This window comes from Ammospiza nelsoni, chromosome 12 (genome assembly GCF_027579445.1).
Source record: "Ammospiza nelsoni isolate bAmmNel1 chromosome 12, bAmmNel1.pri, whole genome shotgun sequence".
Taxonomy (NCBI): domain Eukaryota; kingdom Metazoa; phylum Chordata; class Aves; order Passeriformes; family Passerellidae; genus Ammospiza; species Ammospiza nelsoni.
The window spans coordinates 9,265,705-9,293,669 of record NC_080644.1 but is presented as its reverse complement, the minus strand read 5'-3'; the positions used below and the strand labels follow the sequence as shown (position 1 = coordinate 9,293,669).

The window sequence follows — 27,965 nt, the reverse complement described above, 5'->3', positions numbered from 1 at the left end:
CTCAGCCGTCCCTATAAGGGCGGTGGCGGCGGCAGGGCGCGTCCAGAGCCCGCTCCGCTCGGTGTCGCCGCTGTCGCTCCGTGTGTCCCAGCCCAGCCATGCCGCCGCCCCGTGTTCCCCTGTGCGCCGCGCTGCTGCTCGGCCTCCTCCTGCAAGCCGCCGCCGCCGAGTCGGTGAGTCCGGCCGGGCCCTGAGGGACGGGGGGGAAAGGGGTGGGTGAGCCTTGGGTATCGCGCCCCGCTCGCTGGCAGCCCGAGAGCCGGTGCCACCGCTGCCCCCCGGGGCGGTCTGCCCTTCTCCGGGGAAAAGGAAGGGTGAGCGAAGTACAGCCATGGGGCCGTTCCCGTTCTTCCTCCGGTTCCCTTGGCTCGGGCGCTGCTTCCTCCGGCAGATGCCGAGGCAGCCCCGCGGTCCCCGTTGTCGCCGTGCCCGGTGGGTGCCCCCGCGCTGTCCCCGCTCGGCCGTGCCCGGTGGGTGCCCCGTTGTCGCCGTGCCCGGTGCCCCGCGGCTGTGCCGCCTCTCACGTATCCCGCTCTGCCCCGCTCAGGGTGCTGGGATTGCTCCCGGCTACCTGGTGGAAATGAGCCGCTCTCCATTACGGTTTTAATCTTCAACTTCTGGTCGTGAAAATCCTGTAATTCTTATTTTCTTGTGCGTATGGATGTGTTACAGTACCTGGATAGGCTTTCCAGCCTTACCTGAGTTTGGTGGTGCTGGTACCTGATGTTTTTTTCTGTCTATCAAACCTTCCTCGCATCCACATGGGAGTGAAAAGCGATGCATTACCGTGGAGGGTTTCAAAATCTCTTAAACGTACAAAGAAACATTTGGATGTTCTTCAGTCCGGCGCATGTGGGGTCTCCGTGGTGAATCAGAGGTCTGGGCATTCTGGCCTCCCTGCTGTTTGTTTGTTTTTGTGTGTGACCATCTTGCTGATAGTGCAATCGGGGCGGATTCCTCTGGTAGTGTGAAAGAGCTGCTGAGATTAAGGTAACTGCAGGAGATCAGGGATTCCCAAAGTAGAGTTAATCATCCACATTGGATTGTTTTGGATTGATGGCTGGGTGGGCCGATCAGAATTGATAAGGTTTTGCTGCTTTCTTGTAGGGACACGGGGCTGGGGGGTTGCTGATCGTGGAGCAGGAATCTCCCACAGAGAGCATCTGTAGTAATTGTCAGCTACTATCTAAAACCAAGCGGCCCAAATCCACTTTACTCTAATCTGGTGTGTTTATCCCGGCCATTAAGCACGTGAATCGGTCGTTTGGGAACTGGCCCAAACTAGTAGGGCAAACCTTTGGGGCAGACAGCATCTGGAAGTTGCACTGACCATGTTTGGTATGAAATGCAACTTGGTGTCCCTGGGGACTGGACTGGTCTGCCAGCATCGGGTTTCTACAAAGACAACAAATTTTGCACAGATGTGGTCTGTAAATACTTATATAGAATTTACGTGGAATATTTATCCGTGTCTTTTAAGCTACCTAAGATTGAGTGTATGCTTGAGAAGTAACACTGGCCTACTATAAAGCCTAATCCAAACAAATTGTTTGGGTTACAGGGGAGGAGACAGGGATGACACACGGTTTGGGAGAGTTCTGCTGGCACTCCTCCCATATTTTTTTTTTAATAGCACTGCCAAAACGTGCAGGGCTGCACAGCATGTGGCTCTTGGTTTTTCTGTGCGGGCAGGGTGAGGACAGGTAGCTGTTTCTTAACAAGATGGGGATTGTATTTCTTGTGCTTATGTAAGAGCATGGACGTAGGGAGTGAATCGGTGCTTGAATATTTCCCCACGCCTGTACAAACAAAAGTGCCTTGGCTCTTTTCCCCTTGAGCAGCTTTCTGGTGTAAATGGGATTTCTCCGTGTGAAGCAATCCTGGATGTGTAAGAGGGTGGGGAGTATGACTGAAGTGCCTCAGTGTGACGTGGGAGCCCAGGCTGTGGGTGGGTGGGTTGTGTTACAACAGCCCCGCAGCTTTGTGTGAGAACATTGCCTTCTTCCCCTGGTGCCTGATGTCCCCAGGTGGTCCCCAGCCCTCTCTGCCTGAGTGCCTTGGAAAGCAGAGGATGCGTGGGCAGGATGCTCCCCTCTGTGCTGTGCAGGGATGGGCTTCCTGCAGAAGATGCTTGAGTGGGGATGCACAGAAAGTCACCAATGCATCCAAGATGTGGGATCGGTGGAGTTAACAAAAGATGTGAGGTCTGCCTTGCTAGGGCAGAGTGGCTGAGCTTTCCCTGTGCATTTGGCCTCCAGCAGTGCCCCTGGCAGCACAGGAGGGGAGCAGGGGGTGTTGTCCCATGGTGAGGGTGTTCCCTCTGCTGCAGGCTTGGGCTCTACTCAGTTTCCTGGGCTGCAGAAGGGCCCAGCAGGGCTGGAGCAGTGCTAGTGGGCTGCAGGCTTGCTGCAGTTGTCCTACTTTAGTGCCTTGAACTCTGCAGAAAAAGTCTTCGTGCAGCACCAAATCGTGTTTGTGTGTCCTCAGCAGTGCAGAGGAGCGCAAATCCAACCCAGAAGCTGCTGGCAGAGGATTGCTTAGGGAGAGGTGGGGGAGGCTTCGTGCTGTTTGTGGGCTCTGTTTGCTGGTTTAAAGCAATCATGCTCAGCGGCCTCCTGATTGGCAAAGCTGGTGTCTTGTTGATGATAGCTGTGTTTGGAAAGTAGTGCAGCATTATTAATGTTAAAACCGGTTTGGCTTGTCCTGCTGCCATTGATCCCCGAGGCCTGTTCTTTCTGCTCTTTGCCCAGTTTCTCATCTGTCCCTCCCAATCAAATCAAGACATTGCTATCTGCATGTTTTACTTTATTTTACCTTTACTTGCCATGCTCACATTTAGAGCAAATCTCTGCTTTGCTTCAGTCTCCCTAAAACACAGAGCAGCAAAATGACAGAGTCTGAAGCAATGTCCCTCAGCCCTGAAGGGGAAGGAGCTCATGACTTTTGGAAGTCAAACCTATAGTTGTTGGGATGAAATGACTGTAATGTGTAGGAAAAAACCAGCTCCTTTAGCACCCTGTACTTTCTTGAGCTGCGTGCACAACTCCTGGGGTGAGGTGGGACCATGCAGGGCTGCTGGGTCCCTGCACTGCTGAGCACCTTGATGTGGGGGTTCCATGGGTAGGAACAGTCACCCTGCAGCACTTGGGGCACAGTCAGGGGAACAGCACTGCTGCCCAGCTCTATCTGTCCCCCTGCTGCCAGCTCCCATGCTGCAGAGTGCTTTCCTGTGCTTCAGAGCTTTCCCGAACATCTTACGCAAGAGGCGAATTGGGGCTGAACTTGGTGCTTTTCAGAGTTGTGATAGCTGAGGCTCATTCACCCTGGGAAGTAAAGGCTGTCAGCCAACCTGATTGCTCTCTTTCCTGCCCCTCTGGTTGCTCTCTGTCGAGGCACTTTGAGATTCTGCATCCAGTCCAGCAACAGGGAAGATGTTTTTCCTATGTGTCTTCCCCTCTTCCTTCCCTTCCAAGCCTCTCCTAATGGCTGTACTATTGCCTTGAGCTGTTTGAATGGCTTGGGGAGGCCATTTGCTCTCAAATACCTGAACTAGAGCTTAATGTGACCTTGCCATGATTTTCCTGTAGTGCCATAGTGCCTTTTCAAAATGTGTGTATCCCACTTCCACCACAAGCTGGAAGCTGCTAACCTGACATTCCCATTGATGCTGGTGGGGAAGGGGGCACACTGGCTTGCTGCTCAGCATGCAGGCTTCAGCACAGCTCCTACAGCTACTTTTCCTTCCCTTTTGACTCCTACAGCTACTTTTCCACCCTTTAGGTGCTGCTAAATGCTCTGTTAGAAATATCCCGGTTGCTTGAATCCCCTTGACTATAAGTTACCCCTAAGTTGTGCTGTATTTTGTAAGTTGTTTACCCTCAAATGAATGGATTGATGGACTTAGGTTTAAAGGCTCTTTTTTTTGATTAGCGATAGTATCTGTACCTGTAAGGGTGGCATGGTAGCTGTGGTTCCACAGTCTGCCATGTAAATTACTTGGGTTGACTTGTAAGATGACTTGATGAAGTAGTCATGGCTCTGTGATCCCACAGAGCTCCCCAGCTATCACTTGGGCCAGACTAAACTCAGCATCCATCCTTCAAAACACTTCCCAGCTCTTGAGTTCACATTTATCCTCTTGAGCCTGCTCTTAGGTCTTGCAGCTGCATTCTCCCCCTGTGCTCAGTACATCCTGTTCCTTTATGCCCTGTAACAACAGCCGGGCGGCTGTGCTGCTTTTGCAGCCTCAGAGGAGAAGCTGATGCAGTTGAAGCACTACAGAGGCGAGGGGACGAGCCCTGCACACGCCTGACCTCGGGGCTGCTGCTGAGGAGCTTGTGTGGCTGTTTGTTTGAGACTCGCTGGAATGCAAATGCTCCAGATTAAGGATTCAAATGATTTGCACTAGAATGAGACTCTTGTGATGAAACCGGGCTTGGTGGCTCTGAATAGACAGGGCAGCCTAGTTAAAGAGTTGCACTTGTAATAAGCCTCTGCTCCGAGGGGCTGTAAAAGATCCTACCCTAATGAGCAGTTAGGGCTGTGCTGCTGGGTTGGTTCAGACTTAGTTTTTTTTGTATTTAAGCGTGTGCCTGAATGTTTGTCCAGTAAATGCTGCTGGTCCGAGGACCAGCTCTGCTGCCCTGACTTGCAGCAGTCATGCTCTGACTCAGGTTTCTGGCACTTGGCTTGGCATCCCGGCTCCGGGGACACTGCTGTCACCTGTGAGTAACGGCCCTGGCCCCTTACCCAAAGCAGTGACTCAGACTTCTGAACAGAGGTGGATCTCTTCTTCTGGGGCTGGAAAAGGGGCTGACAGGCAAAACTGGTGCTTCTGCTTGGCACCCGGTCTGTGCTGCCCTTGGCACCGAGCTGCTGCCTCCTGTTTAATCTGGTTGTGGCTTTGGTGGGCAGAAAAGCTGTCGGGCTCTGCCGTGTGACTGCTGCCAGCAGCTGAGTTGGCTTGGCAAGGACAGAGCAGAAAATGGAACTGTCTTGAGGAGCTGTAACTTGCTCTGGCAGTGCAGTGGTTCCTTCATTTTCAGGCAGATACTGTTGGAAACAAGAGCTGCATGGGAGACAGGGAAGCAGCAGTATAATCTGAAATGACTGAAAGCATTTAAAGCAAGCTAAAGGAGCGTAAAGTCTCAAAAGAGGGGGTTAAATACTTAATCCCGAATCTGGAGAAAATGTCAGCGTAGGAGGGGAAAGCATGCAATACATAGCTGTGTCCCTCTCAGTTTCTGAAGGCTGGCTGACTTGCAAAGTGTGCTTCTTGTAAAAGTCTTTATTTTTGCTGGAAGTATGCACTCTTGTCAGTTTTAGCCTTAAATCCTTTGAGGCTGAGACTCTGCTTGTGAAATGCCAAGAGGCTCTTGTTAGACAAATTATTGGGCCAACTTAAAAATCAAAGCAGTTAATTAAAATCTCAGGGAGACACTCCTTGGGGCAGGAAGGAGACTGGGAAGACCCATAGCACTGTTACCCAAGCAGCTGGGCTTATGTCAACCAAAACCACGGCTGCTCCTTGCTTAAACAAATCCTGTTCTGTCAGGGAAAGCAAAGCCTTCCATGGGAAGGGTTTCTCTCTTGATGTTGCTCTGCCTTAGCTGCTGAAGGGAAAAAGGCATCTTCACTATTGCTCCTGTAAAACTGTGCTGCTGTCCAACTTGAATACAGAGATGTGGCCTTGCCCCACTTACCTTGCTGTGAGGCTAACCCTGCCTCCTGCCCTTTAGCTGCTGCCACAGTCGAACTAGAGCAATGAAAAGCAAAGGTAATGTGTATTAATGACTCTGAAAGTGCTTGGACTTGCACTGAAGTGGCCTGCACAGCACAGTAGCCAGAAATCTCTGTGCAGAAGGCAGAGTGACTGAGATGAGTATGGCTGGGAGGAGGGCACCAGGTGTGCTGCTGTGCTGGCCTGGAGAGGAGTGGAACCATAGGTGGAGGGACAGATCCTGCCTGCTGTGGTGCTAGGAGGGTGGCAGAAGCTGCTTTAATGGGCTAATGCCCTGCTTTAAAAACAGAGAAGCTCCTACTCTCCAAATGGAAATACAGCCCCTTATTGATGTCAGGAGCTTTTGCTTGGAAGATTCTGTTCCCCAGCGAGGTAAATATTTATTGCAATTCCTCAGTGTGCAGCGGAGTAGGGTCTGGAGCCAGGATCTTGCAGGAGACTGTTTATGTGCGGGCTGTTCTTGGCGCTAATTCCAAATTTCCTGAGGCTGAGGACGAGGAGCAGGTCCTGCGTGTTGGTTGCTCCCAGACTCGCTCGTCCAGCCCGGCGTGGCTCTGCAGGGGAAGGAGTGACCAAAACAACGCCTGGGTCCCTCTGCTCTGCCTCTGTGGCCGCACAGATGTGGTCAGGGAGGGCTGGAGAGCCGCTGCTGGTTGCTCACCCCATGCTCAGAGAGGGGAAGGAACCTGACAGGGAGTTCAGAGCCCTCAGAGGGAGGAAAATGCTTCTGGAAGTGACAGGTTTCCTGAAGTGCAGCTGTATTATCCCCAACAGCACGTGCTGTGTCTGCTGCTCTCTGGGCCCAAGCCAAGCCAGAAGCAGGCAATGTCTTTGTGAAGGAACAAACCAAAAAATCCCCGCCGAGCCCCGTGCCTTGAACACCCAGCCTGTGGTGCTGCAGCTAGCCAGGAAAATCCCTGCTGGTGAAATGTTTGTTTGTATAAATGCTCACACGGGGATGGCTGATAGCGTAGCAGTGTCTCGAGTGCTTTGTGCCGATAACTTCCCCTGCTGCTGCTCTTTGCTGGCACCTCTGCTTTGAAATAGCAAAACTGTGCTGCTGGCAGAGCTCGACAGCCTGGGCCAAGCCTGAATCTTTACTACTTCTGATTAGATTAAAATGGATGGTGGGAGGGGAAGCATTTGTAGGGCGCAGCGTTGGGAATCGTGGCTGTACAAACAAGCTGAGATTAGCTGCATGGTGAGCTAGGGAGGAAGGGCACCCTTTGAAGTTGGGTGTCTGCCTGGCTGAGTTTTGCTAAGGCTCTGGCATGGGGGAGCAGAAAGATCCCAAAAGTGCACGTCAGAGATTTCTTGCAGAGTGGAAATTCTGCTTGTGTGCGTGTTCGGGGAAGCTTTGGGGTGTAGCTGGATTCTAGGAAAGGGCAGTGAGGGCAGGCTTCTTCCTGGCATGTGGGGGAAGTGGGACATGTGAGATCCCAAGTTTGAAGTGTCAGCATGAAAAGCCATCCTTGATGGAAAAGCTGCTTTGCTGGGGCATTTATATCCTTTTTTTCTTCCACAGACAAGGATAGAAACATTTATTCTAGACTAGGGCAACTCCGAGTGAGTTGTGAGCTGGAAAAATCATAAATTCCTTTTTTTAAGCTTGAACAGAATCTTTCCAGCTTCTTATCTGAGTTCTGGACGGTGAAGCATATGAACTACTTATGATTAGGTTTGTAAATACCATTAAAAAAAAAATCTCTTTATGAACTAGGTGTGTATCATGGCCTGTGACCGAGAGAACCCTTCAGGGGCGTGAAATGTCTGTCACAGTTGCTTTCCTCTTGAGTCACATGAGAACTCCTGCTTTTTCCTCCTGTAGTTTTCCTCCAAACTTTCTTCATTTTGCTTCAGGCCAAGTGATGAAGACACAACCAAACTTTCTTTTTCTTCCAAACTTTCTTCATTTTGCTTCAGGGCAAGTGATGGACACACAGCCAAACTTTCTTCTTCCTCTAAGCTTTCTTCATTGGCTTCAGGGCAAGTGATGAAGACACAGCCATCTGCAACTGTCTGCAGAGCTTTATGTCCCTGAGCTGGAGTGGGGAGCAGTCATCTTCCCACTCAGGTTTTAGAGTTCGGAATTGAGTGTGGAGCTGGGAACTGAGTGTTTAGAGCAGCTATTTTGCCACCATTGCAGTAAACATATCCCAGCATGTGCCTGTCTGGCAAAGGACTCAATCTTAATGGCTTTGCTCTTGGCTGATAGTCAGGCAGAAGCAGTTAAACAAGAGTTCATTCCTTTTTAATCTCTCTGTCCTCCTGCTCCTGCAGCGTGGTGTGGGCTGGAGGGAGCAGGCTGTGTGTCAGCAGGAGCAGCTCAAAGGTGGCTGAGGTTTGACTTTGTGAGTGCAAGGAGCCTATTTTGAGCAGGCAGGGGCTGGGAGGGTTCATCCCTGCTGCAGGGGACAGGAGTGGCCCTGGGAGCCCGGGATTACTGTCACTGTCACGGGGATTATGGCTCTGCTGCCACATGAGCCCTGAGAGCTGCTCGTGGCCACAGGGCTTAAAGAATCACCCAGGGACTGACCAAGGGGGGAGAGGGATAGGGCTGGGATGGGGCTGGATGTGCCTTCTGCACGTGGGCTGTGCAGGGTGAGCACACTGGGAGGTGCAGACCTGCTTGGACAGGCACTGGGCTCACCTGGAACAAGGGATGCTCTAAGCAGCTCAGCAGTTCCCTGGCCTACCTCATGCTTCTGCTGTCTTATTGAGCAAAACCCTCTTTTTTGCTACTGAGAACAATTAAAAAGAATTGTTTTCCCCCCTTTGGTGAGAGGCACAGACCATGCAGTAGCTGCTGTGGGTGCTGGGCCTGCCTGCAAGCCCTGGGCTGCTCTCCACTCTGATTTCACCTTTCCTCACTGCTGTGGGTTTGCCTTTCTGGGTCATTCTGGTGGGAGTGCTGTCAGGGGAGATGGGCAAGGCTGGCCCTGCTCTAGGGCTGCCTGGGAAGTGTGGCGCAAAGGTGGTATTTAACTATGTCTGGAAGCCTCAGGTGATCCTGTCATGCAACTAAATGCAAACATAGCCTGGATGGGAGCTGTGTAACTTTTGTCCCTTGGCACAAAGGCCAGTGCAGGCCATGTGTGCTGCAAGTTTTGTGGGACAGACTGACCAGGAATGGGTGGTAAAATGATACCTCCAGGCATGATCACAAGGAGCTGGCACAAGTGGATTTTTTTATTATTTTACTGTGGCTGGTGTGTTTAGGGAGTTAGGTGTGACTTCACTTGAAATGTTGATATTTGCTTTGCTCTCAGGACTAAACTGACTTCTGGGTGTTTATTTTCTTCTCCCTTAGGTGGAGCTGAAGCATGAAGGGAGTGAAGGGTATTTTGTGGGGTAACACAGACCCTTCCCTTACCTGTGTGGAAGGAGCTGCCTCTGCTGGAAGCTCATGTCACTTCTAATAAGTTTTTTTAATGTTTATTTAGATGGGAAGATAGAGCAGTCTTTGCCTGTTGTCACTGCACTCCTCCCTGCTGTGGAGATGAGCTCTGTCTGGCAGTTTCACCCTGATTTGAGCTGCCCTGTTTCCAGTGCTGTGTGGCTCCTCTGCTTTTGGGGGAGCAGATGTTGGGACATCAAGGGGGTGAGCTCACTCCTACCCCCTGCTCTTTCACATGCTTGGTGTGATCTTTAAAGCCTTCCTGCTTTGTGGGCTCCTGCAAGGGCTGGGTGGAAGTATGGAAATCCCCTCTCTTGGGTTCTGTGGTTTGCAGGGCTCTGCATCCTTGCAGCTGCTCTTGTTGTTTAGGAGCCCTTCCTGATTATGCTGTGTGTTGTGGTGCTGGCAGGTGACACCTGTCTGTGACAGCACAGGGGCTGGTGAGGCTATTTTATTTTGTGGCTATTTTATTTTGTGTTTTGCTGCTTGCTGCAGTGAGATGAGGTGGTGATCCGTACCCTGACCCTGAGTGCAGAGCCTGAGAAGCCCTGGGCACACCTTACACCCACCTGTCCCTGCAGGGCACACAGGGTTAACAGGTCTGTGCCTCTGCCACCCCCCAGGCTGGCCCAGCTCCATGTGCCTTTGTCTAGGAAAGGTTGACTTTCACCTTGTTCCTGTTTACCCCCAGGTTTATGTACACAGTGCTGGGAAGGGAGGCCAGGAGCGAGCGCTGGGTCTCCATGCCAAAATTATAAACTTGATAAAGGGCTCTGTACACTGTGAGTACCCTGCAGGTCTGACTCCCTGTGCAGCTTGCTGGCTGTGACCCTTCAAAGGAGCTTTTAATGAACTCTGTGTTTGATCAGAGGCGAGGGACAGCTGTAAAAGGCAGTTCCATGTTTGGAAAACTTTGTCTCTGCCCCAAAACACCATTTGGGTTTTTTCAAAAGGGTTGCAAAGGCTGTGGTGAGGACATGTAGGCTGGGGCAGGTGAGCTGCCTGGGTTTGTTATTTCCCCGGACTTGCCAGTGGCTGGGGAAATTCACACATTGCACAGAAACTTTGCTCACTGCCTCAATAAAGAGCTGATTTTGTTTTGAGAGGAGGTGAGTGCTGTTCTGGGGCTGCAAGGGAAAACCCCAGGAGCACGAAATGGGGTGGGATGGGGTAGGGATGGAGCACAGCAGGGCTGCCCGGGCTCCCAGGGGTGCTGTTCCTGTGTCTCCACTGAGCAAAGAGTGTCTGCCTTCATTCACTAGTGCAGCCTGTCTCAAACATCAGCCCTCTGTGCCCAGCTTTTCCAGGAATGGCTCTCACAGTTCACGTGCCTGACGTGCTGGCTGTCTGGCAGGGAATAAACTCTTATTTATTTATTTATTTTTGCCATTGAAAGGCAGGAAAAGCTTCAGCTGTTTAATCTCCCTTCGTGCTTACTGGGGATAAAGCTGCTTAACATGAGGAAGAAATCCTTGAACTGGACTCCTGCAGGGAAGGTTGATTCCTGTACAGACCCCTCTTGGAGAGGAGCACATTGGTTGTAGGACTGCATTTCAGCTGCCAGGGTGAGGTGGGGCTGCACAGGCTGGATTCCAGTGCAGGACAGCAGGTGGGGAAGGCAGGCTCAGAGCTGGCAGCTGCAGGAGGTGTTCAGCTGGATGTGCCAGGGATGACTTGGCAAGTGCTGACCATCCTCCTGTGGTCATCTCAGAGCTTTTCCCTCTTGGCAAGTACTGACCATCCTCCTGTGGTCATCTCAGAGCTTTTCCCTCTTGGCAAGGGCTGACCATCCTCCTGTGGCCACTTTGGAGCTTTTCCCACATCCTGCAAGCCAGAGGATGTACAGACACCTTCCGTGGTGCACCAGGCAGCAGAGCTGCAGGGAGCACTGTGTGCTCTTGTAAAAGGATGTGCTTCTTTAAACAACCCTCTAGGGAGCTCTTATGTGGCACTTGGGAAGGCCCAGAGCTGTGAGGGTGCCTGTGTGTGCCCTCTCACAGGTGTGTATGTGAGGAATGTGCCTGCCCCAGCCCTGCACTGCAGTGTTAACCCTTCCCAGCCTGCCATACCCCAGCTCCCAGGCAGGGCTGCTTCCTAGAAGGACCTGCCTTTAAACCTGGAGAGTAATTGTGCAGGTGCCCAGCAGCCCTTGGACTTCCCTGTTGGATGAACCTGTCGTGTGAGGCCACTGCCCACAAGAAAAGTTTCCTGTATGGTTTGAGGAGTTCTTGGCGGCCTCCAGGAACTTCCCTATCCTTGCTCAAGAGGATGATGAAAAATGAGCTCAGGGAACGCTCCCATTTAATCTTATTTATGCTTGTGAGTCAGTAATTTCCTTGTTATGTGCCCTGCTGGTAAACACTGTGTGTGCTGATTTAAATAGGGGTTTTTGATAGGCAGCCCACAGCGTGCACTAATCACTGTGGCTGTGTGCCACCACTCAGCTCGTGGCTGAGCTGATCTGATAAGGCCACTGGGCTGTCCAGCCACCCCAGGGCTTAAACCTGGCTTTTCTTGAGCTGCCCTTGTTGGACATTGCTGCCTGTGACTCATGGTGAGGTACAGGGTGAGCTGGCACTGGGGTGTGGCTCTGCACAGCTCTTGCCAACACCAGTCTGTGCCTGGTGCAGGGCTTTTGGGATCTGCAGCAGATGTGCTCCCCAGCCCCAGGAATTGAGTTCTTCCTGCCCCTCCATGAAGTGGCCAGAAGCTGCCCTGGGAGCAGCTACTGCCTGCTGGCAGCAGCTTCCACTGCAGGGCTGGCTGAGGCTGGGTTTCACATATCTTGAAATTAATTTGCCTTGGAGCAAGTGATCCATAGCGGCAGGAATGCCTGATTCCAGGCTGGGAGAGGATTCCTTCCAAGCTGCCTTTGCTCCCAGCCCCCTTCCCAGCACCTAGTGCCAGGCTTGGCATAGCAGGGAGAGAGGGTCTGGCCTCAGCACTTCATGCCCTCTGGGCTGTTCATCTGCTTGTCCTGTAGAGGGGTTGCTGGGGAAACCAAAAATGCCTCAATAAGCAAGGAAAAGCACATCCAGTGCTGCTGCTGCTCCTGGTGCAAACTGAGAAACATCTTGTGCTTGTTTGTGGCCAGCCCTGTGTGCCAGTGGGCAGGGGAATGGGGCTGTGGGCAGGAGAATGGGGCTGGAATCGGGGCTGTGGGCAGGGGGATGGGGCTGGAATCGGGGCTGTGGGCAGAGGAAGCTGACACATGGCTCATGGCTGATTGTTAGCCCTGGTTAGGGATCAATAGCAGATGTCATTCATCACCTCTGGGCTGTGGGATGGGCCACACCTGGCCAGGTGAGCAGGGGGGTGACCCCAGGGCTCTGTGGTGCTGCCATCCAGCTCTGAGTGTCCCCAGCAGTCCCTGATCCTCCTCACCCCAGTGAGGCTGTAGCCTGGAAACCTTGCATTGAGAAAAACCCTCATGAAATGCTCTTCTGGCTGGACAAAACCTTTGTCAAGGCTCCCCAAGCTGTCCTGTGAGGCCAGCACAGAAGAATGTTGTCAGCTTAGCCCCCAGCTAAGGGACCTGTCCATCTGCATTGTGCCTCTGGCCTGGGGCAAGGGGCTGAGCCCCCTCCTTGGTGGTGATTTCATGGCTCTGGAAGCATCTGGAGTCTGTGGGGTGGTGTTGAGCAACCCCAGAGCTCATACCTGTGGTACCCTCACTGGCCTGGCCCCAGGGCTGTGGGGTGAGGAGGAATACTTCTGGGGAGTTGCATAACTTTGGTGAGGGCAGGAGATTGGGGCTTGTGGCTCCTCGAAGGTCCAAGTGCAAATGAGCTCTGGTGTGCAAATTGCCCTTGTGGGCAAACAGCTGATATCTGGGAGGCTCTCCAGCTTTCCTGCTGTGACTGCACTCCTTGGGCCTTTGGATCCTGGAGATGTTTTATGGGTTTGTTTGTTTACATGCCTTTAAAGAAGGTGATGCAGGGGAAGCTCTTCCTTCAGGCAGGTCATTATTGATAGCAGTGCTCTTGAACTCAGCCTATATTGCACTGCAGTTCAGCTGAACTCACAGAGCAGCTTTTAACCCTTGGCTGATAAAATAGCCTTGTTCTCCTATAAAGAGTGAGGGATTGCTTTGACATGAAGCTGTGGTGCTATGCAAAAAACTGCCCTACACCCATCAGGCTTTTTCCCTGGGAATTACAATTCCCTCCTAATTCTCCCTTATCACAAGCTGAAGGTGCTGCTGTTCCAAATGCTTTGCCACAAACTCCTGACCAAGATCCTGTTGTGATATTTTCACCCTGTGTGTTTGGGTGAACCTCTTCAATGTGTAGCCCTCGGGAAATTCCCCTCCCAGCCTGGCTCTCACTTCTGTTCTGAGAAATTCTAGGGAAATTCAGCTGATAAAGATAATGCTTTTGATGGAGAGGAAATTCAGCATTTAATGTTTTTTTTTTTCTGGTGGAAGTGATATGCTCAGGCTCTGAACCTTCTGTGAAATGCTTCTGGAGAGTTGTTTCATATTTAACACGTGTTTAACATGTCTTCACCCCCATTTACAGGTGAGGGAAACTGAAACCATGGATGCTGGATGGCTGGACTACCCTGCCTCTGGGGACCTGCCAGATGATGAAGACATTGGTGAATTCAGGCCTCACTTAACCTCTGATGGGTTAGATATAGATGAGACATCTGGGTCAGGAGGTGAGTGGCGAAGTGGATCTCCCTCAGCAGCTGCTGTGGAATTTCTTTCAGCACCAGCCCTTGAGTGATGGGCTAAATCACAGCCAGAGCTGCAGAGACAGCACAGTGCCAGGTGGAGATGAAAACTGTGACTCCAGTCACTCCGATGAGAACAGTGAGAGTTGTGGTGCTGTGATGTTGAATCACTCAGGGAGGACAGATGGAGTCCAGCCAAGCTTGTCTTGCTGCAAATAAAAAAGCCTTGTGCTGGCTGGATCTTTTTCCTGTTGAACTCCAAAGAACTGCTGAGAAACTTTAAAAAAAATAATCTATTGTTGAGGCAGTGTTAAAAGGCTTAAAGTTAATGTCTCAGTTGAGGCCAAACAAGGTAAAGGAGTAACTGGTGTTCAAGTGAACTCTCTGTGACATGCAAAGCTCCCTGCCCAAACCAGTTTCTGTAGCTCTGTGTCCCTTTATGTGAACATTTGTTCTCTAAAAGCAAAAGAACAAATGCTGCAATCGGTGCCTGGCGTGTCTGGGCAGATCTGGAGGTTTGGTGGAGGATCCTGTAGGGGTGGGTGGTGGGAGCAGTGCCCTCCATTGGCGTTACCTGGGGAGCTGTGGCAGACCTGCTCTGCAGGGCCAGTGGGTCCAGCCTCAGGTCCCTCCCCGTGGAGAGGTGTTGGCTTCAAGATTTCACCTCGTGGTCTTGTGCAATCCAAGCCATTCAGTGATCAATAGTGCTAGGAGATAAGGGGGAATTGTAGAGGACAAGAGTCCTAATATGTGCAGTTGCTGGTATTGCAGGAAGTGTCTGAATCCTGTAAAAACAACATGTAATGAGGCAAAACCTTGAGAGCCCTTTCTATTTTTTTTGCCCCTTCTGCAGACTACCCAGACTCTGAAGATGGCTTGTATCTGACCACCATGGAAACCCCTCTGGTAGGTATTACTCAGTGTGTCTTTAAGCAGCATGTAGCTCCCCTGGTCTGTCTGTGAAACCTTCTGAGCACCCTCCTGCCCTGCAGGACGTGGCATCAAGACAAATCCACCTGCATGAGCAGGCACAGAGTGTTTGTAATGCTCTGAGCAAACTTTGCATTCCCTGCACACCCTCCTGGTTTCAGCTGTGGGCAGGCTGGGTGCTGCTTGCTGATGGGTGTGGTTTGTCTGTGTTCTGTAGATATCTGACAACTATATCCCTGGAGATACTGGCAGAAAGATAGAAGGTGAGAAGGAAAACACAATGGTGGACAATGAAATCATTCCAGACAAAGCTGTACCTCTGGAGGAGAACCTGTCCAACAAGATCTCCATGGCAAGCACGGCCAACAGCAGCATCTTTGAGAGAACAGAAGTCCTTACAGGTAATAACTCCACCTTGAACGGGTAAATCATTAATAATGAAAATGAGAATGGCTTCTGTTGTTCCCTGTTTCTCTGGGGAGCAGCTCCCTGGGGAATGAGCTGCTTTACCATGAGTGGCTGCCTGCAGCAGGGTGGCTCTGCCTCCCAGAGCCTGCTGCTGCCTTTGCTGGGATAAACAGCTCATTTTTGAGCCTGCCAGCTGACTGCTGGCTTGACTCATGTGGCAGCTGCTCTGCACCCAGGTACTGCCTCTACAAGAGGTGTCTCTGGCCATAAAGCAGTGACATCAGTTTCATATCAAGCACAGGCATTTTCCTTCCAACCTCTGCCCAAGTTCTGCCTTTTCTGGGCTTTGCCAGGAGCCAAGCAGCCCCTCTAAGGGGTTCCAGCTGTAGGAATCTGAGTACCAATGTCCAGAGCAAAACCAAGTGAGTGCCTTCCCCTCAGTGTGTGGGACAGGCGTGTCCCCAGCACATTGCTGCTTCAAGCACTTGGCCTGATGGCCCAGGTACAAACCCAAACCCTTTGTGCTGATCTGCAGCCATCCTCCCAGTCAGAGAAGAGATGGGAAGAGTGGATTGCAAAACCATTTAGCAAAGAAGCTGATTTAGTGCAAGCAATACGTGTCACAACAAGGAATAAACTTCAGTGACTGTTGTGGCCATGCTTGGTGTGAGGAGAGAGGAAATCTTGGTGGTGTTTTGCAGGTTTGTGGGTTTTGGCTGTTGAGGTTTTATGATTTTTTTTTTTTTCCTTTTTTTGAGGGAAGTGGTGTTGGTAATTGGGTGTTGATGAATTGAAATACAGTCCCCAGGGTGTGCTCACACAGATTGCTAACAAAGCATTCAGATTGGAGCTGTACCATTTTTCTGTGGGTTGTGGTGGGGCTTTTTTGGGTGGTGGGTTTTTTTTTTGTTTGTTTGTTTGTTGGTTTTTTGTTTGTTTGTTTTTGTTTGGGTTTTTTTTTTTTTTGGTAGGTATTTTTGTGGTCTTTTTGAGGGTTTTTTTTGGGTTTTTTTTGTTTGGTTGGTTTTTTTTGGGGGGGTTGGTTTTTTTTTTTTTTTTGTTCTGTCTCTATACAGGGAGAACATCTTTTGTCAACATTTCTTTTTTGGACTGAACTGGAAGATTAGCTCAAACTGGTTAGTGTGGAACATGTGATTATTCTGTGGCTGGACTGGGAGCCATCCTGGCCTTCCCCAGTAACATCTGCTGTTGCTGACAGTGCCAGCACAGGCTGTGACGGGCACACGGACACTGTCTGAGGCTGCTGCTCTTGGAGCAGTGGTGGTTTGGGGTTGTCCAGGCTCATTCCTGTCTCTTTCCTCCCCAGCTCTCATCGCAGGAGGAGCAGTGGGTCTCCTGTTTGCCATCTTCCTGATCCTGCTCTTGGTCTACCGCATGAAGAAAAAGGACGAGGGCAGTTACGACCTGGGCAAGAAACCCATCTACAAGAAGGCCCCCACAAATGAGTTCTATGCCTAAAGCTCAGCAGCACCTTGTGCCCATCAAGGGACAAGCAGACTGTACTGAAACACTGTGCCCTCAGATGAGATGTGCTGAACAAATGCTTTTTCTTTTTTTTATTTTTTGGATTGAATTTCAAAGTGACTTTGAGAAAAAACAAACTTCCTTCGTGACCCTTCCCATCCCACTCAGCTAACAAGGGCCCAATGAAATACAAAGAGTCTGAAAAAAGACCTCAGTGTGTTTTTTTTTCCATAAGTTAGCGTAAAAAGAGTAAAGATGCCAAATTTTCTGCTTGGTTTTATGGAGGGTATATAAACACAAACCAGACTGTATGGAAGCAAACACCATGTGTTTGCATCCAGCGTGCTGTCCTGGGATTGGCTGCTTCCATAGAAGATGGCTTTTTTTTTTTTTATATAAATCTTGCTACTAGATGTCTTGCAGCAGGCTGTTGATGTGAAGCATTTTTGTGGAGAACTATTTATGAATCTCTTACACTACAGATAATGTTGCCTTATCAGGGAGTAAAAGGCCCACGAGGGCTCCATATCCCTGAATGCCATAAAGGGCCTATGGGAATGTCCTCCCCAGGAGATTTCTGTCTTTTCCTGTTGGCCCCAGGCAAGGGTCATTAGTCCTTGAAATCAGGACAGCCAGTTGTGTTTGGCTATGGCAACACCCTTTCCTTGCCTTCAGTCTCTTACCTTTTTTTAAGGATGGCTTGTAGGATTTTTTTTATAACAAAATTTTAAAGAAAATAGCCTAATGTTTATATAAAGTTTGTAGAAATTGTTTTGAAATAATAAAAAAAATAATCTACTTTTTTAATTTCCTCAGATTTATTTTTTCAATCCCTTTGTGTTTCCTTTGGCTGGGCATTTCTCTAGAGATGCTGTTTTATATGATTCCTATTCTGAACTGAAGCAGAGTTAGTTACAGAGTGTTACAGGTTTCTTCTAGTTCTACAGCAGCTACTATAGAGGGTAAAAATATTTATGGTTTTCTCATAACTTTTCTAGGATTTTTAAAAATAAAATAGAATTATTTATAGTTTCTGAAATGGCTGCTTTCTCATTTGGTAACTTTTATCCTTTTTATGTAAAACACTAATATAATGAGTCTCTGTGAAAACTATTTAAGCTTTATTCTGTGAATTTCAATTACAAATTCAAGGCAATAACTTCTGTATGCAAAGTTGGATGCATAAATATGATTGAAGTAGGGAAAAGACAGGAGTAATCCTAGGCTGTAATATATTTCAATCAGTCCTATAGAGCTATATATTATATATTTTACTGAGATATATACAGATGAGAATGAAAAGGCTGGAGTTAATTCTTCAGCAGCCTCATGGTGTGGTATGTAAGAGGCTTTTTGATCTTGTTTGTGCTGCTGTTTGTCCAATGTCTAGTGTGGAGCACCAGGGGCTTGGGAAGGAGCCTGGGGCATCCATGGCTGTGTCCAGATGTGCAGGGCTGGATGCACAGAGTCAGAGCAGAGATCCCCACCTCCAGCTGCCCTTGGGAGCTTCAGTGTGGAGGTGACAACTTTCTGTCCCCTGTGGTGCTGTGCCAAGCCCTGCTTCAGGGCAGGCTGGGTCTGAGCTCTGCATCTCCACTGGGGCAGGCTCTGAGCTCCCCTGCTCTGGATCTTTAACCTCCCCTGAGGGTGGGAGCAGCCCCCAGTCCCCAGAGCAGAGGGTGATGTGTGCCTGGTGCCAGGAAGGTGTTACAGAACCATGAGCAAGCTGGGTCCTCCTGCATCTCCCAGTCTGACGTGGTGTGAGACGAAAATCTGTGTGTGGCTCCCCAGACTGAGCACCTGAGCAGGCAGCACTGAGCCAGGCAGTTGCAAAGGCTGCTTGGAAATCTTCATGGCTCCTGAAAGCTCCTTCCTGAGGCTTTGCTTGTGGGCTTGAGGCCAAATCCAGGGAGGAGATAGAATAAAATGTGTCCCCTTGTCGGGGTGAGGCAGGAATGTGTGTTGAGACATCAGGGCAGAGGAGAGATCCTCCTCTGGGTGACTCAGTCCCAGTATGAGTGTTTTTGGGAAACTGGGGGCTCTGGGAGGCTCTCAAAGCTGCACAGAGTTCACAGGAGGCTGGAAAGGAGAGGGAGGGCTGTACTGCCTGTGGACAGCACTGCCAGGCAGACAGGAGCTGTGGCTGCTTCTTGGGATATTCACATTCTCTTGTGTAATTGCTCTTGGGGATTTTCCACTGTTACTGGTTTTGTTGGTTTTTTTTGGTTTTTGTTTGGTTTTTTTTTCCCTTCAAATAAATGGTACTTTCTAAAACTGGCTTTTTGGACTGTTTCTGATCTGAAATTACTTTTGGGAGCCGGATAACTGGGAGCTAAATGTTTGTGTAACTGCTTGGTTACTGAAGGGGGAGGCAGGCTGGGACCTGGCCTGCAGCTCAAAGGGGCTTTGTCAGCAGCTCCTGAGCTGCCTGCAGTGCTCAGCCATGCAGGATTCCCAGAGCAGCAGCAGCCCTGGGCCTCTGGAGCTGCTCAGGTGAAGCAGGCACAGCACAGAGCCATGGGGTGAGTGTCCTGCTTGTGATCAGTTCTGTGATGGCACTCTGAGGGTGCTGTCCCCTTGTGATCAGGAGGGGCAGAGGGAGGTAGAAGGCACATCCCCTGTGCCCGTCCCCTGAAATGAAAGCAGTGCACTGGGTGTTTTGCTTAATCAAGTTTCAAGCCAACCCTGTTTAACCAATGCAGGGTGCAGAGCTGATCAGCTGCTCTGGGAGCAAGTCCACAGTGATTTCATGCTGTTTGGGGTTAAACAGCTGCACTTTCAGGCAGGAGGAATCTGCTAGCAGTTCATCCAAGCTCCCCTGCTCTGTCAGCTTGGTGCTCTCCATGGACAGGGCTCACCTCTCCCCTGGCAGGTGGGAGAGCAGGGGCTGCTCACTGGGAACAGTGTGAGGCTCCTCACAAGTGCGGCATTTAAATGGATTATCATCCTCGAGAAAATCTAATTCCCTTCTCCCCGGTGGGAATTCCTGCTCCAGGTGCTTTGGATTAGCACGGACAGAGGAAACAAATTGGGACTAGCACTCAGGGTGAGGGAGCACGTGCTCCTATGCTCCTTGCTGCCTGCCCTGTGCCAGGTGTGCTCTCAGGTGCTCTGGGAGTCTCCTGCAGTGCCAGGAAAAGCAGAGCCCTGTGCTCCCAGGGCCCTGCAGTGCCCATGGGAGCTGCTGTTTGTCAGCACATGGCTGACGTACCCTGCCAGCTCCGTGTTCTCCTGCCTCTGACAGCTTCTTGGAAGTGCTGCTGCTTGGAACAACCTACGTTTGTCACTTTTTGTTGTTTTTTTTTTCTATTTTGCTTTTCCCTTTCTTTCTCTCCTGGGCTTCGTCTCTTGGTTGCAAGAATGCTGTGTACTTTCCAAAACTGCCCTCGCTCAGCGTAGAAGTGCCTTGTTTTTGCAAAGCAATCTGGACGGGCAGCCTGCAAATCCCCAGAGCTCCAGCCTGGCTGCCTGCCTGTCCTTGCAGAGCCCCAGCTCCTGAGATGGATTTGTCCATCTGCCTTCCTGCCCTTCCAGCCAGCCTGCCTGTACCTGGTTGTGTGCTGAGAGGCACCAGCACTGTGACAATTCCTGGTCTTCATCTCTGACCTCACAGATGGCACTTTTGGTTTTTTTTCTTAGTGCTACTCTGGTTTAAAACCAAAAGGCTGAGGATCTTTATCTGGCTTAAAAATAGCTGGAACCCTCCCAGGTACTGATGTGATTGAGCAGCCAGGGAAGGTCTGTCATTCCCAAATGCTCCCTGAATGAGGGACATGGAGGAGCTGCAAAATTAGGTGTAACCTTGCTGACCTTTATGGTTTCCAGGGGGTTTTGAGGTGATGTTTGTGGGTGTTTGAGCCCCTTGTTTAGCAGTGTGAGCTGAGGCACTGGGTTGTGTGCCAAAGGTGCCAAAATGGCTCACAGCAGTGATGTGCTGGTGATTGTGTCTGTTCCCAACACCTGGAACCTGCAGAGTCTGGGAGAGCACAATTCCTGTGGCCTGGAGCTGTGGTGTTTGCCATGAGCATCCCATGACCCTCCCCAGACCCCTGGGTGCTGAGCCAGGTGCTCAGCTGGGCTCCCTGTGGCAGGACACCGTGACACGCCCTGGCCCACCCGATATCCCGGTTCCTCCCCATCATCCTGACTACTCCAGTTATCCCGGTTCTGCTCCCCCTGCCCCATTATCCCTGTTTCCCCCCTTTATCCGCCTCCCCTCATTATCCCTGTTTCCCCCGTTATCCCGCTTCTGCCCGTTATCCCGGCTCCTCCCCGTTATCCCTGTTCCCCCCCCCGTCATCTCGATCCCCCTCGTTATCCCGTTTCCCCCGTTGTCCCTGTTCCCTCCGTTACCCCAGCTCTGCCACAACCCCCCCCCCCCGCCCCGTTATCCCGGCTCTGTCTCCCCGGTTATCCCAGTACCCCCCGTTATCCCTGTTCCCCCCGTTATCCCTGTTCCCCCCGTTATCCCGGTTCTCCCGTTATCCCTATCCCCCCGTTATCCCGGTTCTCCCGTTATCCCTGTTCCCCCCGTTATCCCTATCCCCCCGTTATCCCGGTTGCCCCGTAATCCCTGTTCCCCCCGTTATCCCTGTCCCTCCCCGTTCTCCTGGTTCCCCAGTTGTCCCGGTTTCCCCCGTTATCCCGGTTCCCCCGTTATCCCTGTTCCCCCCGTTATCCCTCCCCGTTATCCTGGTTCCCCGGTCATCCCGATTCGCCTCGTTATCCCGGTTCCCCCGTTTTCCCTGTTCCCCCCGTTATCCCTGTCCCTCCCCGTTCTCCTGGTTCCCCGGTTGTCCCGGTTCCCCCCGTTATCCCTCCCCGTTATCCCGGTTCCTCCCCGTTATCCCCGTTCCCCCCTGTTACGCCGGTTCCCCCCGTTATCCCTCCCCGTTATCCCGTCCCGCTCCCCGCGTGTCTGCTGCCCCCTCCTGGGCATGCCCGGTACTGCAGGGCCCCCTGCCCCCGGCTCTGCCCCGCTCCCGCTGCCTCCCACAGCCGAGGGCACCTTCAGGGGCCTTGCCCCGGCTCCCAAAGCCAAGGGCACTTTTAGGGACCTTCCCGCTGCCTCCCACAGCCGAGGGCACCTTTAGGGGCCTTGCCCCGGCTCCCAAAGCCAAAGGCACCTTTAAGAACCTTCCTGCTGCCGTCCACCGCCAAGGGCTCCTTTAGGGGGCTTCCTGCTGGCTCCCACAGTCAAGAGCATCTTTTAGGGGCCGTCTCTGCTGGTTACAGGCTGCCCGACCTGCCCCGCTGTGGGTGGGAATTCTGTGATCTCACTAATGGTGGTGAATCCTGCTGGATGCAGGAATTTGTCCTTTCCTGTTTTCTTTTTTCCCCTTTCCTCCCTTCTTCCCCCCCTTTTTCCCCCCCCCTCTGCCTTCCCCCCTGCCCCATTCCGCCCGTGGGGTTGGCCATGGGCAGGGATGGATACAAGTCCCATGGATGTCCTCATGGATTTCCCTTTATGTCCCCATGGATGTCCCCATAGCTCTGTGAAGGTCCTGGGTGCTGGGGATGTCCCCAGTGCCAAAGGCACTGCCTGACCTGTGGGCCCTGCCCTTGCTGCCACAGTGTTGCCCTGCCAGCTCTGGGTAGGGCGGAGCCTTGGGGCATTTTGCCCAGTATTGGAGGGAAAAGACCTGGTTTATACTCCCAGGCTGGTTATTTTGGGGAAGTGGGGGGTGCAGGAGCTGGTCTGGCTGCTTGAGGCACATGGAGGGGAACAATGGAGCCACTGTGCAGCCTCAGGCCCGGCTCCGTCAGAAAGGTCCAGCGAGGGGTTTTCAGCACGTTCCTATTCCGCTGCTCAGGTATAATTACACAGGGGAACAAAGAGCCCTTCAAACCCCCCAGCACAGCCCGGGGCTGTGGGCACACACACGTGTTGGTGCTCAGCAGGGTGTGAGGGGACAGTGACCATGCACACCCACAAAAACAGCCCAGGGGGATGGTGACACTGGGCAGGGCTTAAGAACAAACCTTGGGTGCATCCCCAGCTTCCTTGGGAGCCACAGCTGCAGTGGGGAGGCTCCTCTCGCACAGCCACACTCCTGGTGAGCACCCCAAGGCAGAAAGCAAAGAGCAAATCCCACCCTGCCTCTTGGCACCCACCCTGCTCTTGCTGTTCATTTATGAAGTGCCTTTCCTTCTGCCTCTGGCCAAATCTGCTGCAGAAGCAAGGGGCATCAGTGGGACAGCTGAGGCTTCACCCCTAAGCTGTCCCAGCCCACACCAGCCAGGGCGGGAGGTTTGATTTAGCAGGGCGTGGGGCAGGGGGTTCTTGCAGGCAGCACCACCACGCAGCCGGGTGCCAGTGTGCTCCATGCATGGCTGTCACAGACATCTTCTATGGAAAATCCTTTCCTTAGGATTTTTCCTCCTGAGAAGCTGAGCAGCCTCAGGAACAAAATGTAAACAATGGGTATCTGCTGCTGTGGAATGCAACAGGTGCATCTGTGATTGGCCCATGTTAGATGTTTGTAATTAATGGCCAATCACAGTCAGCTGGCTTGGACAGAGAGCCCGAGCCACAAACCTTTGTTATCATTCCTTCCTATTCTATTCTTAGCTAGCCTTCTGATTAAATCCTTTCTTCTATTCTTTTAGTATAGTTTTAATGTAATACATATAATAAAATAATAAATCAGCCTTCTGAAACATGGAGTCAGATCCTCGTCTCTTCCCTCAACCTGAGACCCCTGTGAACACTGACACACATGGCACTGCACGGTCCTGCCTGCTCCCCACAGTGCTCTGGGCAAAGCCATGGGTCCTGCCAAGCCCCACAGCCTTGGGGCTGTGCATGGGCACCCAGGGGTGCTGCTCAGCCCCTCCATTGGCAGCTCCACTGGTGCCTAATCCCCCCTGGCCTCACGGGGAGGGAGCTGAGTCCAGTCCTTTCCTCCTCAGTGCTGATCTGTGACTGCCTGCCTGCTCTGCACCCCAATTCCTGCAGCAGTGCATGGAAATCAGGGCCATGTTTTCAAGCCCAGTTGTTTATTTAAGCTGTTTAAAAAGCAACTTTCCTTCCCTAGTGAATCCTAAGAAAACTATGCATGTGTTTCTTTTGAGAGCAGGATGAAAGGAGATTGCCAGTGCTCTGTCCCCCTCACTGGATCCCCAAAGCCCCCAGCAGTGCTGCAGCGTGGGGCTGACCACAGGGAGCTGTGCCAGCACTGACCCCACCCCTAAAGAGGCCATCAAACCCCAGTTCCAGCCTTGGGGACACTGCTGACCACTGGGCTTGGTCCTTCCCTGAGTTGCAGGGAGCCCAGAGCTTGACAGGAATTAGCTTGTTTTCAGCTTGCTTTTAGGCAAAATACCCAAAACCACTGACAAAAAGCAAGCCTAATTTTCCACAGGCTTTTTGGCTGCATGGGCAGGGCTGAGTGCCCAGGGCTCTGGGCACAGAAGCGTGGCAGTCTCAGGGCTAATAACACCCACTCCTGGCACTGCTGGTGCCACAGGCACCCACGGGTGTCTAACTCTGTCCTTGCTGCTGTTTGGGTTTATTTCAGAGCCTGGCCAGCAGGGCCACACGCCTGAGCAGTTCCTGATGTGCTTGAAGCCTCTTGAGCAGGTAATTGTAATTCCTCAGCAACCCAGCTTGGCTTATTTTGGCCCCAGCATAGTTTTGCATCCTGAGGCCCAGCTGGGTAATTTATAGCTCTGTCAGAAAAAGGATAAAATCAGCACAGCGTTTTTGGGCACTGTGCAGATCTATGGCCCTGTGTGCTGGGGCTGGGAGTGCCCATGGTGGGATGCTCAGGGACCCCACTGGGGTGTGTGGGCAGTGCTGGGACCAGCCTTGCTAGGAGAGGGATTTTATGCCTTGTGGTGCAGTGACTGGCCCTGTGGGAGGATAGAATGTGAGAAAATAAAGATAGTGCAGAAGGTAATCTCACCCCTGAGGAGTTGCAGCTGTACTGATCACCAAAAATTAGGAACAGGCCTGCCCTTGATAGGCCACAGCTGAGACTAGTAAGGAAGAGTGCTACAAAAGAGTGGGTTAGCTGGTCCAGAAGAGAGTTGGAGGTTTTGGCTGTGAAGAGAGATGGAGTTTGTTGTTTGTGCTGTGAAGAGATTTGGTGTTCGTTGGCTGGATTGTGCAGAAGAAGAAGTCAGTGCTGCAAGGAGATGCCTGTGAGAAATCACTGAGAATGTATGGAACTTTTGAAATACGATGACAACACAGCCCCTTGGTTCAGTCTGGCTGGCTGAGTCCCTTTTGTGCCCTGGGCACCAACACCTTGGGGGCAGCTTTCAATAAGAGGTTTCTCCCTGCTCCCTTCCCCTGGCTGATGGGCAGAGCAGCATTCCCACATCCCCTGCTCCTGAGGGCCAGGATGCAGATATTTACACTGAACAGGGTGGGCTGTGGGCCCCTGGCCCTCCTGGAGGCTGTGCTTGGGCTGTGGGGGCTCAGAGCAGGGGAGGCAGGCTGCTCTCAGTGAGTGTCTGCTGCTCATCCTGGTGCACATTCCCTGCTGGTGCTTTTCCACAGGGGATGGACAGAACCTGGAGAACTGCCACACTCCTGTCAGGGAGGTCACCGAGTCACAGCACAGCAGAGGGACCTGCCCTGGGGCTGTCCTTGCTGAGGCAAACACCTCTGCTACAGAACAGCCCCACTTTTTACAGCTCCCCCTTCACCCACCCCTTGCACTCAGGGGTTGTAAATCCCCTGCTTTAACAGAGTTTTTCTGGTTTTCCTGCAGGTGTGGTTACAAATTGTCCTACAGGCAATCCAGCCCAGCTGCCACCTCAGTGCCAGGAGCAGTGCCACCAGCTGGGCTGAGTGAGCAGGGAAGGGACAGTGCCCACCCTCCACTGTCCCACAGCTGCCCTCCCCTTTCTGAAAAACACCCAACCAACCCACAGGAAAACCTGCTGGGTGATGTGGGGCAAAATGCAGCGCAGGGGCTGTTCAGAAAGCAGCCAAACCCTTTGATTTGGACAGAAGATGTTCCCCGGAGGTGCCCAGCGTGTGTCCCGGGCTGTCCCGAGCCCCGGGCACGATGGGCAGTCACTGTGATCACCGGGCTGGCTTCACTAGATGGCAGCAGCTTCTTCCACACAGCTCAGTGACACAGCCCGGGCAGGGAGGGAGGCACCAACACGGGCTGAGCGCTCCTCTGGGATGCTGTGTCACGGCGGGAAAGCCAGGATTTCATTTTCTTCTTGATGTTTTTAAAGGGAATGCTCTGCTCTGGGACCTGAAGTGACTGCTTGATGTGGTGGGGCTGGTGAAAGCAGGGGATCCCCATTGCCTTCGAGCCTCACCATCACTGGAGGTGCTAATGCTACACCACATCCCACAGATGAATTATCCCGTGCATCCCTAAAACATTCGATGCTTTTCCTAAATCCAGCTCTTGGAGCCATATAACGGTGTTTTCATGCCCGATTTTATGTCCAGACGTGTTTCTGCTGCCTGGGGACGGGCAGAAGCTGCAGATCCCCATCGCCTTCCAGCCTCACCATCACCTGGAGATGCTCCTGTCACACCACATCCTACACATGAATTATCCCGTGCATCCTTCAAGCATTCGATGCTTTTCCTAAATCCAGCTCTTGGAGCCATGTAAAGGTGTTTTCATGCCCGTGTTCCTGGCTGCCTGGCAGAGCTCAGAGCAGCGCTGTCAGACGGGCAGCACAGAGCCAGGGCCGGCGGACGGGCCGTGCTCCCTGCCCGGACACACGCTGCGTTATTGTGGGATCCGGCAGAGACGTTCCCGAGCGAGAACACGCAACTGCCTGCCTGGCTCCTGTCCGAGACATTTGTGTTAATCAGCGATTATGCAAATAAACAGCTCTGCCACGCTCCCGGCGCGATGGGAGCATCTGTTCCTGTGGCAGGCGAGTGTCCCCTGCAGGAGCTCCCGGCTCCTCGTCCCCAGCGTGGGACCCGCTGTGAAAAGCAGATTAAAGGCAGGCAGAGGCCGGTGGGGAAGGCAGGAGCCCCGGGAGGCTCCCCCAGCCCGCCCTGCCACCTCTCCCCTTTCCCCATGTGGCTTGAATTACTGCGGCTGTTTGCTCAATCCATCGGGCTGCAAGAATGAGCCACTCAGAGCTTTCTTGGCCTCTCCATCCAGCAAAGTGCTGTAAACATAACAAGGCAGGCTTGTTCCAAGCCCCTGAAGTCAAGAAGCAGCGTTCCTCTTGCCCTTTGGTGCTAAATATAACCCAGGATGCTTTCCATTCATAAAATGTGAATTATGCCCTGGCCTGTGAGGGTGGAGAATGGGCTGAGGAGCTGAGGGCTCTGGATACTCCTGATGCAGGCAGCAACCAAAAGGCTTCAGCCCATCCTTGCACAGCCCTCCAGCCCTCCACTGAGCAGATGGGGGAGGAAATGCTGTTGGGGGAAATGTGGGGGATCCTCTGGGTTGATTGAAAATACTTGATTAAAGTATTTTCTTGCATTTCACCCTCGGTGCATTAGGGCTGGGGTGGATTTGCTGGGGAGGTGAGTGCAGGGCATGGTAAGTGTGGGCTGATGAGGTGGCCCAGCAGCGGCACAGGGGAAGCCCCCAGTGCCCCCAGAGCTGTGTAAGATATTTGAGCATTTTCCAGAAATGGGAGCAGTAGAGTCCTGTACCACTTCTCCCAACACCAAATGAGCACATTAGGACTTTGCCTCCTGCTGGAGGAACTTGCTTTTGGATCCCTTGTGGATCTCCATGTGATCATCCTTCTGCTCTCCTCCAGCCTTTTCCTCCACCAGCCCTTGGCTGTTGGCACAGGCTGTAACATTCTCGCAGTTTTCCACAGCAGCTCCAGATGCAGAGATGTGTCTGCTACAGCTTTTTGCCCTCAGTGAGGTTCCTGTTTTGAGGAGGAAGGAATCCCGTCTCCTGGTGGAGTTTAGGGAGGTGCTGCTCCCTGGGAAGCCCTGGGTGAGGATGATGGGACCCAAGCTCTTGTGTTCCCATGGGAACACAGGTACAAGCTGCAGAGGGGGGAGGCCAAGATCCAGGCATGGCTGAGCATCTCCTGCTGGCTGGTGTGAGGCTGTGAGTCCTCTGCAGCCCCAAATTCAGCACCTGGGGCCACAGTGAGGCATGGGGGGCATACAACAAGGCTGAGCACGGACTGCACACAGGGCAGTGCTGCATCTGAGACATTCCAGATCACTGAGAACACACAGGTAACCCAGGTGCTGCTCCGGGTGCTGCAGGCCATGGGGGCTGTGCTTCCCCTGCTCCCCTGCCCCCAGGTCAGGGTGGGTTGGCTGCCACTGTAGTCTGGCTGCTGGGCTGTTTCAAACCCCAGCTCAGGACTGCCAAACCAGAAGGTTTCCAGGTACACCATGGGCCTTTGGAT

At 52.2% G+C, this 27,965-nt stretch overlaps 1 protein-coding gene across 1 annotated transcript; it reads left to right on the top strand.

The window, feature by feature from the left end:
• Window positions 1-51: 51 nt before the first annotated feature.
• SDC4 (syndecan 4) lies at window positions 52-18,911 on the top strand. Its single transcript, XM_059480637.1, has 5 exons — window positions 52-173; window positions 13,658-13,799; window positions 14,668-14,720; window positions 14,962-15,145; window positions 16,480-18,911. Exons 1-5 carry the CDS (start codon window positions 99-101, stop codon window positions 16,629-16,631), a joined length of 606 nt encoding a protein of 201 aa, XP_059336620.1. The 5' UTR covers window positions 52-98; the 3' UTR covers window positions 16,632-18,911.
• The last annotated feature ends 9,054 nt before the right edge of the window (window positions 18,912-27,965 follow it).